The sequence below is a fragment of the Rhipicephalus microplus genome, chromosome 1, assembly GCF_043290135.1.
Source record: "Rhipicephalus microplus isolate Deutch F79 chromosome 1, USDA_Rmic, whole genome shotgun sequence".
In the NCBI taxonomy this organism is placed as follows: domain Eukaryota; kingdom Metazoa; phylum Arthropoda; class Arachnida; order Ixodida; family Ixodidae; genus Rhipicephalus; species Rhipicephalus microplus.
Genome location: NC_134700.1, coordinates 159,099,090 through 159,112,770, shown reverse-complemented (window position 1 = coordinate 159,112,770; position 13,681 = coordinate 159,099,090). Strand labels below are relative to the sequence as shown.

The window sequence follows — 13,681 nt, the reverse complement described above, 5'->3', positions numbered from 1 at the left end:
TCGATTCATATTTACACACGCAATACTTTTTTTTTTGCATTTTCATGTGCGTTGCCTCTTACACGTGTAAAACCATGATATGGCTCAGGTCCGTTTCGATGGAACAGTAGTTATGGTGCTTGGTTGCTTTCCTGAAGGTCGTAGGGCTAGATCCCGTCCACGTTCGTCGCATTTCGATACAGACGAGTTGGAAAGGACCGTGTACTGCGCCATATCCATGCACGCTAAGGAACACCAAATGCTCAAAATTTCCGGAGCCCTTCACTAAGGCGTCTCTCAGCGCCACCACAGTGTTTGGGGAAACATCGCGATTGTTTCAGATGGTTCTCCTAAAATTACACGCACGTTGCGTATAGCCGAGTTTATTCTGGATATAACACGAGCACCAGTGACAACGCTGGAAGGTTCGATCGGGCGTGTATGCATTTCACGCACCATCGAATTGCCGAGGACTGTGATTACCACTAACAGTGTACACCTTGCATTGATTGCACTTTGACCTTTCGTTTTCTGGCTACGCGCTCATCCGCAGAAGAGCCGTCTCAACAGCCAGACTTCCGCCTTCTTCACCACTACGACCACGTGACAGTACATCCTGAGCAAAAAAAACAGATTTTAAATTCGAAGCGTTTATTTGCGTACTGAAAGCACTCTACCTACCTACTTACCCACCTACCCACCCACCCACCTACCTACCTTTGTCCGCCGCCGCTGATGTCCATAACGACTGTCGCGCGAAATAAAACAAGCGAAGTAAGCAAAGAACACCAAGAAAATGAGATTCGAACACGGGCCTCCTGCGTGCCAGCCCAGTATTCTACGACAGGGTCAATTAGGTGCTCGAGACTCCGTTGCAAACTGGCCTTAGCCAGGCTTGACGCCAGAAAAGAAATCGCGTCGATATGGGCGTTTTCGAACAGCAACGGAACAACCAGGCGTCAAACAATGCGTATTGCTTAACGAGTGGGTCATCGAATGCTCCAACCCACTACAAGAGCTTCAGGCTTGATTAATCTTCGCCATGTAGCGGGTACCAGGCTTCTCCGAAGAATGACGAAGGAAAACAAAGCATTGCTCGATGGCCCGTTAATATCCGTAATTCCACAAGTAGAATAAATATAACTGTCATCAGGTATAGAAAATACGCAAGTTTCACAGAAATGATAGAAACAAAAGCTACATGGACAGAATATGCCCCACCAATAAAGTTGCTGCAATAGTAGGTTGCCCGTCATCGGTTAAAAATGTCGCAGCAGCCAATCCTTCAGCAAATTTTCTGCATGAGTACTATCTCCTAATACGTCTCTAGATATATTTCACTGTATTCGTTAGAGCGATTATCAAGACAGTGTGATCGGCGCCAAGTCGCCTCACGGCTGAACATAAGTATAGTAATTGAGCGAAAAAAAGTCAACAAAAGTGCCTGCGCTTGGCGTTCGTAATCCTGGCTCTGTCTGAAAGTTAAAAAAAATAACTCTATAGGCTTGCAGTCACAGTAAAAGCTGCATTATCGAGCCTTCGTAGAGTTCGTTGTAACTTGTTAACTATCTTGGGGTGACTACTGCAAGCCGGTTGGTTGATTGTTCTTGAAGTATATTTACAAGGTACCCACTAAACCGTAAACTTTAATTATTGTGAAGCAGGGAGGCTCGCACTGCGCCATTATTAGTCATTCTGCAGACAATAGAGGTGCCCACGGCACGTCTGCAAGAAATTATGTGCACTATGTTGCTGACGACGACGAAGACTTGTGGATGACCCTATGTCACGGATTTATCCAGAATACAAAAAGTAATTTTCTATTCTGGATAAATCCGTGACATACCAAATTAATCGGGTTTGGCAAAACCAGCTGTCTGGTCGGCTCCCAAAATCAAGTTGTAGCTATTAGTGTCTACTTTGTTATTGATTTTTTTCTCACTATCTAAATCTTTGGTTTATTTCTTTTTTTTCCAACATACTGTCTTAACTATACAACTCCCCCCCCCCCCTTTTTTTCGTTGTAAGCAATAATGCAGTTATCGTTCATATGAGACTATTTGTTCTCTTGGCCAATCCCCCAGAGTGGGTACGAGCCATGGATTAAAGGATACAAACAAACAAACAAAGACCCCTTTGTAATTGGTAGGAGAAGAATTCTCTAACTATCGTTGTGAATGTCACATTATGATGCAACAATATTGTCGAGCACGAGTGAGTTTTTTCTTCTCGTCATTTCTACTGACCTACATAGCACATGTTGCTGCTAATGATGATAATAATGATGATGACGCCTTAATTTAAACATAGCTCATACTCACTCACGGGGATCGGCCAAGAACTCATTACACGAGTTATACAATTTCAGTATTGAATATTCATATTTGTATTATCGTCTTTCTTGCCGCAAGCACGTGACAATATGTTGATGACGTTACTATAAAACGTCATCATGACGCCACTACTATGGCGCGCAAATTTCGCTTCTCCCATTCGTGTTGTGCTAAGTCACGGTAATTTTTAACATATAAGTGTTTTATACGGTGCTCCACCAAGAATTGACTCGCGTCATTCCCGTCACAGAAGTTATACACACGCTCTGCCCTCTTGGGCAGCGCTTGTTATCAAGGCGAGGTGACTTTGAAAATGGACTCCATGGAATGATTTAGTTTTCTCAGGCGCACACAAACAAGTGAAACACGTAGTGCATAAAATACACAGGGTGTCCTAGGTAACTTTAGCCAGAGTTTAAAAATATTCCGGCACACGCTATTGCGATGTGACCAAATGTATGTTACGAACGACCATAGTATTTGCCCGATTGTGCTGTCTCGACAGGGCCGCAACGATGGTGGTGGCTTTACGGTGAACACGTTTTGCTGTCGGCCACAAAAACAATAACCTCTGTGACTGCTTATCGCTGTCATGAACCGGTGTGAGGGAAGCGTGTAGTTCGTACGCGGAGCGTTATGGAGCACTAAAATCATCGTGCGCACTGACGCGCGAGCGGGTGTCGCGTGGTATTTTTTGTATTTCGTGGGCATTAGTAATTAGTAAAAAAACACGAATACTTAACAGATAGAAAGTTCAAAACTATCTATTCGGACGTTTTGCGAACCGATCTACAACTTTCTCATTGAATTTTGTATTCATCTTCGTTCCTACAGAAGTTATTTAATAAACAGATCTAATTAAACATTATTTGAGATCCCAAAAAATAGACAAACTCCAGGCAACGTAGAGCAACATCCATTTGGTCGCGTCGTAATTGCGTGTGCCGGCAGATTTTTAAACTCTGGCTAAACTTACTGGGACACCCTGCATATGTAACACATGGTATTTAATACCGTGAAACGCATGATGTACACATGAAAAACCAGAGCCTTAGCGAGCCAAACAAAAAAATTTCACACTTCTCGCAAAGAAAAAAAATATTGCAGGTTTGATCTTTAGGAGGGGGAAACAAGACAACCACCTGTTTGTAGCACACAGCCACGAGGAAATCCATACGGATTTCCTTGTGGCTTTATGCTACAAATGGGTGGTTGTATTCTTTGGCTTTCTTGGGGCCGTTCCACGCGCTTCCCGCACAGCCGCAACGCACGTGCCGGGACCCCTCTCGCACGCGAGCGGAGGACAAATAAACCAATTGGCGACGCTCTTTCACCCTCTGCAGCGTCTCCAATTGGCTTATTGCGTTCAGTAGGGGTCCCAGCACGTGCGTTGCGGCTGTGCGGGAAGCGCGTGGAACGGCTCTTAACACTTCCGCCACATTGCGGGTTTCCGCAGAGCTCATTTGCAATATTCATCAACTTTGTTCGTTATTTAAATGTATGGGCTCTCAGTCTTCCAAGTCACTTCAGTGCCCAAAGTGCATGTGCGTTCTTTTGTTTAGTAGGTGTTGTTAGATCTGCAAGTACGCTATACTTAAACTCTACAGAAATATTGTGTTGCTTATTATATTGCTTAAGCGCTTTAGACGCACAGCGCATTGACCATCCTGCAGGTCACATACCTTCGAACATACATAATATGAATGAGCTGATGGATTGACGTAGTGAATTAGCGTGGCCACCTATCGGCGTTTCACACGGCTTGCGCCGCGAAGTCATCGAACTCCTTCTTCACACGTTGTAGGAGATGCGGATCACACAGTAAGTCGAAGGCTGTGAGCGCTAGCATCTTCCCAACAAGCACAGCCGTTTCCTGGGCCGCCTTCGTCCCGGACACGCGGCAAAACTCTCTCGTGTGGTTGAAGCCGGTCGAATCGATGCGGTACACGGGATGGATCGTGGGCAGCTTGTGAGACACATTACCAGCGTCGGAGGTGGAACCTGTCGTCATTGGAACGTCTATGAAGGGCATTCCTGCAAAACGTATATGCACGCGGAAAGAAGTTAGAAATCAATCAACCGATCAATAGATTGGTTGGCTTATTAATAAAAATAAAAAAGTGACATATCCCACGTACAGTGGGAATGATAATATGCAAAGCACGAATGAGAAATCTACATGTCACTTTAAAATCAGCACAACGTCACGAGGTGGAGGTAAATGATGCCGTACATGACTTCCGTGTCGTGATCATCATGTTTGGATGTGTCGTTTACCTTCGTCATCTATTCACGTCACGTGATAGGAAATTTAGTATACGTAAAGCCAGCGAAACGGCCACGAGCACGCTACGAGCGTGGTATGTTGTCATGTTATTGTAACATGACACGCGTGTCAGAATTATCATGTTTGCACCAGTCATATATTTCGTAATCCATTGACGTCACGTAACACCACATTTGGTATACACCCATTCCATGTTTGTAAACACAGGTAGGCCGATGTCGACATTATGGGTAAAATTATACCGACGTCCGCACGTGACTTCCACCATAAGCGCTGAGGGCTGAAATGTGTGCCAACAAAACGACGTTGTCAGACGCCACAAGCGTTGTGAAAGCCATAAGCGCTGAGGGCTGCCATGTGCGCCAACAAACAAAACTAAGTTGTGAGACGTGACTCACATCCAACCGTGACGCAGCTCGTCGGCATACCGTTTTTTTTTTCTCGTTTCTTGACTGAGAACACCACATGCACCATTGAAAACCCAGCAGAAACTGCGGTAGCCAGATCGTCTTTTGCCTACCAAGACAGCGCCACTGCATTTTCGTGACGTAAGTCCGGTGGAATTTGTCTATATGTGGAGCTAGCAAAACGGCCGCGAGCGTATCATGAAGGGCCCAATATACTCCAATGTAGCGTTGACACACGCGCACGCAGGGCACAGCGACGCAACGCTAGCAAAACGCGAGCACTCTGTAATCTCACGCCAGGCGCGACCAGCGTCCGTCAGCGCGGCCCGACGGAAACCGGCGCGAAATGCGACATGCTACGTTTCGCCCCGATGCGTTACCCAGACAACACTGCGTCCCCCTCTTTTCGTGACGGTGGGACGCCGGACGCGCTGAAACGCGCATGCGTCAAAGCAACGCAGCGCGGGCCTGCGAGGATATGGCAGGACCGGCACCTGGCGTGGCAACGCTGGCGTGACGCGACAAAATGAACGCCGGCGAGCATGCGCACCGCGTCATGTCGAAATGTATTGGCGGCTTGACTGTGGCATGTAGTCATATTCTCACATGACACGCATCTCATGATTATCATGTTTGCACCGGTCACATACCATCGTCATCCATTGGCGTAATACCGCGTAATACCAAATTTGGCATATGTGAAGCTAGCGAAACGGCCGCGAGCGCATCATCAGTGTGGCATGTAGTCATGTTGTTACACGACATGCATGTCGTGATTATCATGTTTGCACCAGTATCATACCTTCATCATCTATTCACGCCCCGTAATACCAACTTTGGAATCAGTGAGGCTAGTGAAACGGTCGCCAGCGCATCATGAGCATCACATGTAGTCATGTTGTTACATGGCACGCAACTCATTATTATTATGTTTGCACCAGTCACATACCTTCGTCATCCACTCACGTACTGTAATACCAAATTTGGTATATGTGATGCTAGCGAAACGGTCGCGAGCGCACCATGCGCGTGGCATGTAGTAATGTTATTACATGACACGCATGTCATGATTTGAATCATGTTAGGGTCTGTCGCTTGTGCTAGTCATGCATTCATGCCATACTATACGAAAGTGCTTATTTGGGCCGGTTGGTACATGGTCAACGAAGTGAAAAAAACAGCGCGTAACACAGGACAGAGAAGAGACGGACGAAGCGCTGACTTACAACCAAAATTTTATTTCGTACAGGGGTGTATATATAGCACACGAAACTACTATACGAGTTTTGCAACATGCCATGTGAACGGAACCACCGCAAGAGCTGCAGCACCATGAAATATAAATCATGACATTCGTGACATGCATGTCACGATTTTTATGTTATGACTAGTCAAATATGTTCTTCATACAGTCATGTTATGCCATACCAAGTTTGGTATCGTTACCATTATCGAAACGGCCAGGAGAGCTAAATGTCATAGATAGATAGATAGATAGATAGATAGATAGATAGATAGATAGATAGATAGATAGATAGATAGATAGATAGATAGATAGATAGATAGATAGATAGATAGATAGATAGATAGATAGATAGATAGATAGATAGATAGATAGATAGATAGATAGATAGATAGATAGATAGATAGATAGATAGATAGATAGATAGATAGATAGATAGATCACGAAGAAATGCTTCGCATTTAATAAAAAATTAGCAGCATATCCACGGAGTGAATGATGGAGAGTGGGGCGAAGCATTCGTCCGTCGATTCGTTCTTGCTTCCGTCCGTCCATGCGTCCGTCTGTGTGACCGTCCATGCGTTCATCCGCCCATCCATGCGTGCGTCTGTTCGTGCGTCCGTCCCTGCGTTCGTCTATGCATCCGCCCCTGCGTCCGTTCATGCGTCCGTCCTTGCACCTGTCTGTGTGTCCGTTCGTCCATCTATTCAACACTCCAAGTACCAACATCTCGTATCTTTTCATCATATATACCGCATATAGAAGCACCGCCATCCAGCGGACATTCCAAGCACTAAACGAGAGGTGGCACGCGCACCTTACGGCTTGCGCTTCTGGTCTACTTCCCACCTTTAACCACCTCCAGTTCATGGTATATACTAGTTCACTGTATTCATGGCACTGCGGCTTAACGCTCGCTAAACCTTTCTAAAACTAAGGAGATTACACCCAGCGAGTATTACGTAGCAACCCTTTCTTGTCAGCTAGTGCTCAATGTACATGCCGATAGCCGCTAATGGGGATCGCAGCGTGCGCGTTAACTAAAAGCCGAATGCCCCTGTCTCTTATTCCCCCTTAGCAGCCATTGGCATGTACATTGAGCATTATTTTTTATTGTTCAACAACGCACAGAAGATATCTCTCATCGGCTTCACCTTGGAGGTCAGATTGTTATACTTGTTACAAACTACAACGGCTACGAGGGACGAATAGCTGCCGCTATAAAGAGCCTCGCCCCTAAAATACATAGACTATTTCAGAGAGTGGCAGCAGAGGTGCCGACCTACTGTGTCGTAACTACACGAGATATAGCAACGCGGCTGTCGGGCATTGAATAAACAAAATATAACTCACCATACTGGTCGGCGTGCTTTTGGAATGTCCTAACCATGGTTTCGTTGTAGTTCATGTGCCTGCAGAGGCGTCCCAGGTCGCTGATGGTGACGCGACAGCCTGTCGCCATGGCTGCTGCCTCGGCGCAGGCCTCGACGTCACGTCGCATCTGCAGCACCCGCTCTGTGCTGGGCGACCGCACGTTCATGACGAGGCGGCTGCGGTGAACGTTGAAGTCGGTCGTCGTTTCGGTGTTCATCATTCCTGCAACATGCAGACTGGATTCATTGCGATACCAGTTATAACATGTAAATTATCGACGTTTTTCGACTACAGCAGAGCGCCGTTCTAGCAGAGGGAAGTGGCCACACTGCACAGTCTTGCTCATCAATGAGTGCCTGTGGGACATTCATGTCAAGTATCGTCCCAGAGCTAACGAGCCAGAACGATGCTGACATTCAAGCACGAGCAACTGGGAGCGCTACCCACACTGCCTTATCTGCGACACTTCATGCAGCATCTGTGTCAACTGAAGCTCGACCACGAGGGCGTATGCGGGAGTATGCACTTAGCGGTTGAAGGGAGCACTGGGGGCTGGATTTCGCTATCGCGTTCAACTCTTAAAGGAAAAGGCTTAAGGGTCCTCCACTTTTTTTAGTATGCATGCTGTGAGTGATGCTTTAGGGAGCCTACATGAGCGGTCATGTAGGCTTCCCACGAAGCTTGGGCTAAACGTACCGCCTCGGTGTGTTAAGGCGTTGACGAAGTTACACTTCTTTTTGAGGAAACGCGCTAAAGCGGACGGTCCGAACGACAGCGCGTTGCAGGAGCTAATCTCAGGGGGCCACATATTACCTCACTCTATCTCTTCCAGACGCAACACCACCCCGTGAACCAAGAGCTCTGCAAGTGGAGAGGGTGAGGGATAAAACGCGTCGTTGTGGAGGCTCCTTCATGAGTTCGACACTAGCTTTATAAGGAAGAAAAGTTCCACGCTGGCGCAGTGGTTTAAGCACCCGCCATCAATCATAGGAGACCACAAGGTCGTGGGTTTGACTCCCGCCAGTAGAACTTGAATTTCTTGGTCTAGTTTGATCACGTGCATTTTGCCAACGCATTTCTGTAATGTAAATACATCAGCAATGTCTGGGTGAATTTAGATGTAAAGCACTTTCGTTTATAAAAAGTTCAACCTTTTTGTCTACTACGTATTGGTCGGTGTAGTTGTAGTAGAATCGGAGGCAGTGTTTCGCACTGACTTGTAGATGGCGCCTGTGAGCTCCTTGTGCCTGCATATTGCTAACACAGATGCATCAACGTAAAACGTATGTGCAAGGTCCAAGCTATGGCGGATTACTGTAAAAAAAATCGTAATATATGTGCCCATGAGGTCAACTGCGGGAGACAGTGTAATAAAAATAGTTTTCCGCAAAAACCCGTCTTTTCGTGGATACACATGTACACGGTACGGAAGCTGCTGATGTCAGTATCAGTTTTGCAGCAACAGCACCAATCAAATATTGTGCGGTACCAACGAAGAATGTGTGCGCTGACGAAAGGAGGGGCTCCAAGCTATACAAGTGTTTCATTCCCTCCGACCAGTCGGCACACTTACCATGCATTCGGCTGTCGGGATCCATACGTGCCCTCAACAGTGTCATGTTGCTATAAGCCAGCACAGCGGCGTCCATTGCGCTGGGTTGATCCCCGCTGTCCGGACCGTCGACGCTGTCGAACACCATGGTCACCTACACAAGCACGACGACTGCGTTTGATACACCAGTGCACCCTCATATAGAATGCTACATCAGTGGCTTCCGCTCGCCTGGCGAGATTGTTCAATAAACGTAAAAATTCTTTATCAAATTGGTCGCGTGTATTGGTCAAATTGGTAACACTTTTTTTTAAAATCCATAAAATTAATACTGACCATCTAAGAAGTTCGCATTGGAATTGTACTACCTCAATTTCAAATTTTCGAACAGTGAAGAAGACACACTTTTTACAATGTGCTTATGAGATGCCCTAAAGATGCAATGCAGCTTTTTTTTTTAGCTTTGGTAACAAGAAACAAAAATGAGGCACCTTCGCATTAGCGCTGCCGAGCCGGAAGAGCATGCGGAGCTGGGCAGCCATATTTGTTTCCCTTCAGCTTTCTTTCTCCTGCCTTCCTTTCTTTTTACTTTTTGCTGTTTGTTTTGTCTTTTTTATTTCTATTTTCCCTTTTTTTCTGTCTTTCTATTTTACGAATGCTTCCTTTTTTTTCTATTTTTATACTCGAGTCTGCCTGCTTTACGTGCCAAGTGACGACAGCATATGACTACCCGGGTCCCTAAAGTGCTCCTCGCTTTAAAAACTGTACGGCTTACATCTGGGCTTATGCGGCCTTAATGCACTCTTGATGTGAGCCACGGAAAACTTCTTCCCGTTACCAAAACTCAACAGAAGTCTGGAAAGTTACTGTCTTGACGGTTTATTTATTTTCTTTTATTTATTTATTAGTGCAGCCTACATTGCCCAAGTGGGCATTATTGTAAGGGGGTGAGGGAAAAGAACAGTATTACAGTCCAACAAAGCGCACGTTTGCGCCGACGAAAATGGCATACATTTGCGCAGCAGCTCCAGCACATTCACAAAAAGCACAAATCTTCTACTGACGAACAAACAGCTTTCGCTGCAAGACCAATAACACACACATCCAACTCATCCCATTCGCGAATAGTAATAAGGAAAAAAAAGAATTGGCAAAGGCACAAGTACGACATCTGACCTCACGGATTTCTTTTCTTCGTGATAATTTCTATGTGAGACGTAGTGTGGGCTCATCATGTATAAACTCTTGTTGATGCGGATTTCATCAAAAAATATAGAATGGAAAAACTTTAATCGCAAGAATTTTCTGCACTGCTGAAGAGACTTCCATCCTAAGTTATTTTTAGTGCATGTAACCCTGAAGTTAAAATTGTAATTGTCACTGACAAAGCACGCCGCATGGCTTGTACGCGTTCAAGTTCAAGTACCCGCTATATCGTTTGTATAGGCATTGGCCTCTGTAATTGCGCGTATCCGGGTTGCCACGTCCTATAGAAGAGAAAAAAAGCCGCAAAATTAACCAAAATAGCTAGAGCAGTAGCCAACCGGCAGCCGTTATTTTTTTTGTTTTTTTGTTTTTGAGCCAAAAAATAACCAAACATGATTTCAATTTCGTTGAATTATCACCACAACCTGACTCCTTAGAATGCATTGTAGCCAATCTGGCGTAAAGTAGCCAAATCTGGCAACCCTAGGTAAGGTGCCATGCTGCTGAGCTCCAATACGCCCGTTCTGACCACCCTAACGCCGGTCTAATTTAAGCCACAGCGGCTGCGCGCATATGCATCACAGCAATGGTTATCACACCAAAATTGAGTAAAACAATATGAGCTGACCTGATGCATCCCGGTAAGTTTACATTTTGATCCAGACTTCCATTGCTAGTATGCCGGCACTCACGTCCTCAACTTCAGGATGCGAGTGCCGGCATACTAGGAAGGTGCCGTTCAAGAGCGGCTGGGCCTTTCGCGTGCACATATTTTCTTATTTGGTTTGTGTTAACGTATCACGCAAACAGCAGCTCAAATGCATTCACGCAAGAAACTCGTGCAGTACATCGTGCGTGCAAACAGTGATGAAACCTGGCCTGTCATTAAAAAAAATGATGAAACAGAACAGTCGATAAAGAAACGTTATGGCTGACAAGTGCAGCAGTGCCGGCAGTGAAAATAATAAACCGGAATGGAAAATTAGTGCAAAAATAGCGAGATGCATGCGCTCTGCGCAAGGCTTCCATGAGCCGAGTGCATCCACTTTTCACCAAGTTCGCCACCTATACAGCTCAGAGCATTAGCGCGTGAGGCGGATAGCGGCTAGAAAGCCTAAGCAAGTCCCGCGCCAGTCACGTTACAGCGCTGCCTAACCTGTATGAGTTCCATTAATAGTGTGAAAACCAAGGCAGTACAAAAAATGCGATTACACCTATAGGGAGCCGCAGCCGGCAGTGTGAATGAACCCTTAAACACTTTTTTTTCTATAGCTGCACTTGGTTTTCATGTACATCATCTGTTTATGCCTGTGCCAAAAGAATAGTTACAAAGTAGCCAACGTCATTTTTTTGCTGTCTCCGTGGCCTTTGCAACGTAGCCAATCTGGCGTAAAGTAGCCAAATCCGGCAACCCTATAGGTAAAAGGTGCCACGCTGCTGAGCTCTATATAGTATGTCCGTTCTGGCCACCCTAACGCCGGTCCAATTTCCAGCCACAGCGGCTGCGTTTACGATAAGGCGAAATTCAAGAACATTCATGTACTTACACGTTGGCGCACGCAAAAAAAAAAACACACTGTCAAATCAATCCAGATTTCTCCCCTGGGTGCGCCTCAATCATGTATAATGGTTGTGACACGGGAAACCCCAGGAAAACTAATAATTAATCTGCTTCGTGAACAGTATTGCCCAATAACGCGGTACTTACCCCACTTCTGGACGACAATCGCATCCTTAGGACGGACCTGTTTTCGGGGTGCGCCATGAGCGCAGCGTCGATGTCGTCCATTGCGCCAGCACGCAGCAACAGATCTTTCCCCATGCCGCCTTCTTCGGCGGGTGTGCCCAGCACTACTATCTGAGAGGCCGGAGGTGACGATTGCCGGGCGGACATATCAATTCCATAAAAAAGAAGCAAAAAAAGATATAGAGGGGGAAAACTTAAGTGATATAAAGGCGTAAAAGTGCAGAATATTGAACGCTATAAGCAGACACTGATGATCTGAGGTCTCCACCGCCCAAACAATGACGCTGATTGAAAATCTGCTCGCCAAACACCGATCGCGTAATTATAATTTTGAATGAATCAAGACATAATCAAGACAAGTTATTCACCTTTAGTTATAGTCTCAGAAAGTGCGTTCACACAAATCCTACTTAATTAACGTACTTATTTGTGAACTTGACTAGTCCGCTGAACTAACGACGACAGTAGAGTCAATTAAGCATAGCTAAAGAGCGCTCAGAGTACATTACTTTTCAGAGACCACGCATCATGTTTCCCTCTCCTAAATCATAAACCCAGTTATCAAAATTTATGTGCTTCAGCACATGTATGCGTCACACATTCGGCCTATCATGACGTTACAAAGTTCACGACTTTCCAAAAAACTACACTGTTCCCTCTGTCACAAAGATCGGTATAACATAAGAATGTAACGCCTTTTCAAAGAGGTAGCTGAGTGTTTATTGAGCATTTTTTCGCCACAAGGTCGAAGGTAATGTCACGCGAGGAATGGCTATAGCCACTCATAGCCATTCAGAACTTGCAGCACGTTTCTCAAGCAGAAAGAATGCACGAATGGAACCAACATAGGACGAGCGCAAACAATGTCACAGCCTGATACTTAAAGTGCTCTGCTCCAGCACAAAGAAAGTCGCACGGAACGAATGCTCAAGTAAACACAGGGCGAGTGCGAACTAACTGTCACAATTGCTACTTTTTGTGTAAGCAGCGCGCTCTTTTAGCAAGCGCGGCCACCGGAGTATGGTGGACCATGACCGGAGCGAGCGAAGTGACCTCCGTGCCCTGTAACTTCAACGCTCTCTTGCGGTGAAAGCTGAAGAAGTACAAACAACCCATCACGACATAAGCGCACGCGCGCATCGCATCGTGCGTGACGACGACTTTTAAAGCGCGCCCTTCGCACCCTTTGTGCCATCTCGCTGGTGAAGACAACAAATGGTGTAGTATATATATAGCTCACTGTTAACTAGCTAATTAACGTACGCTTTGCGGCTCAGTCCGTTCACGCCGCGCGTTGCGGAGCGTTGGTTCGTACGTTCAAGTCCTGGCGACTGGACCTCTTCATGTAGTTTTTTTAGCAATTTTTGTACATATTTTACGTCCTATTCAGGACGGGAATACGTCAAATGTGGTGGACCTCGTCACAAAATGCTTTAATGTTAAAAGACGAAGGTGAAGAAAAGACTCATTATCACTGCTTGAATAGAACACCACGCAATCGCTAACACGAGCAAATTGTTGCACTCGTAATTACAATTTATGGCCAGCACTTC

At 45.8% G+C, this 13,681-nt stretch overlaps 1 protein-coding gene across 1 annotated transcript in view; it reads right to left on the bottom strand.

Moving 5' to 3' along the window:
• Window positions 1-1,607: 1,607 nt before the first annotated feature.
• The window catches only part of LOC142801692 (peptidase M20 domain-containing protein 2-like), a 28,223-nt gene continuing 16,149 nt past the window's right edge, over window positions 1,608-13,681 (bottom strand). The window contains exons 5-8 of the mRNA XM_075887552.1: window positions 12,090-12,239; window positions 9,197-9,329; window positions 7,603-7,845; window positions 1,608-4,346 (exon numbers count right to left, since the gene is read on the bottom strand). Of these exons, the coding sequence (XP_075743667.1) occupies window positions 4,066-4,346; window positions 7,603-7,845; window positions 9,197-9,329; window positions 12,090-12,239 (807 nt within the window). The 3' untranslated portion in view covers window positions 1,608-4,065. The remainder of the gene's footprint in view (window positions 4,347-7,602; window positions 7,846-9,196; window positions 9,330-12,089; window positions 12,240-13,681) is intronic.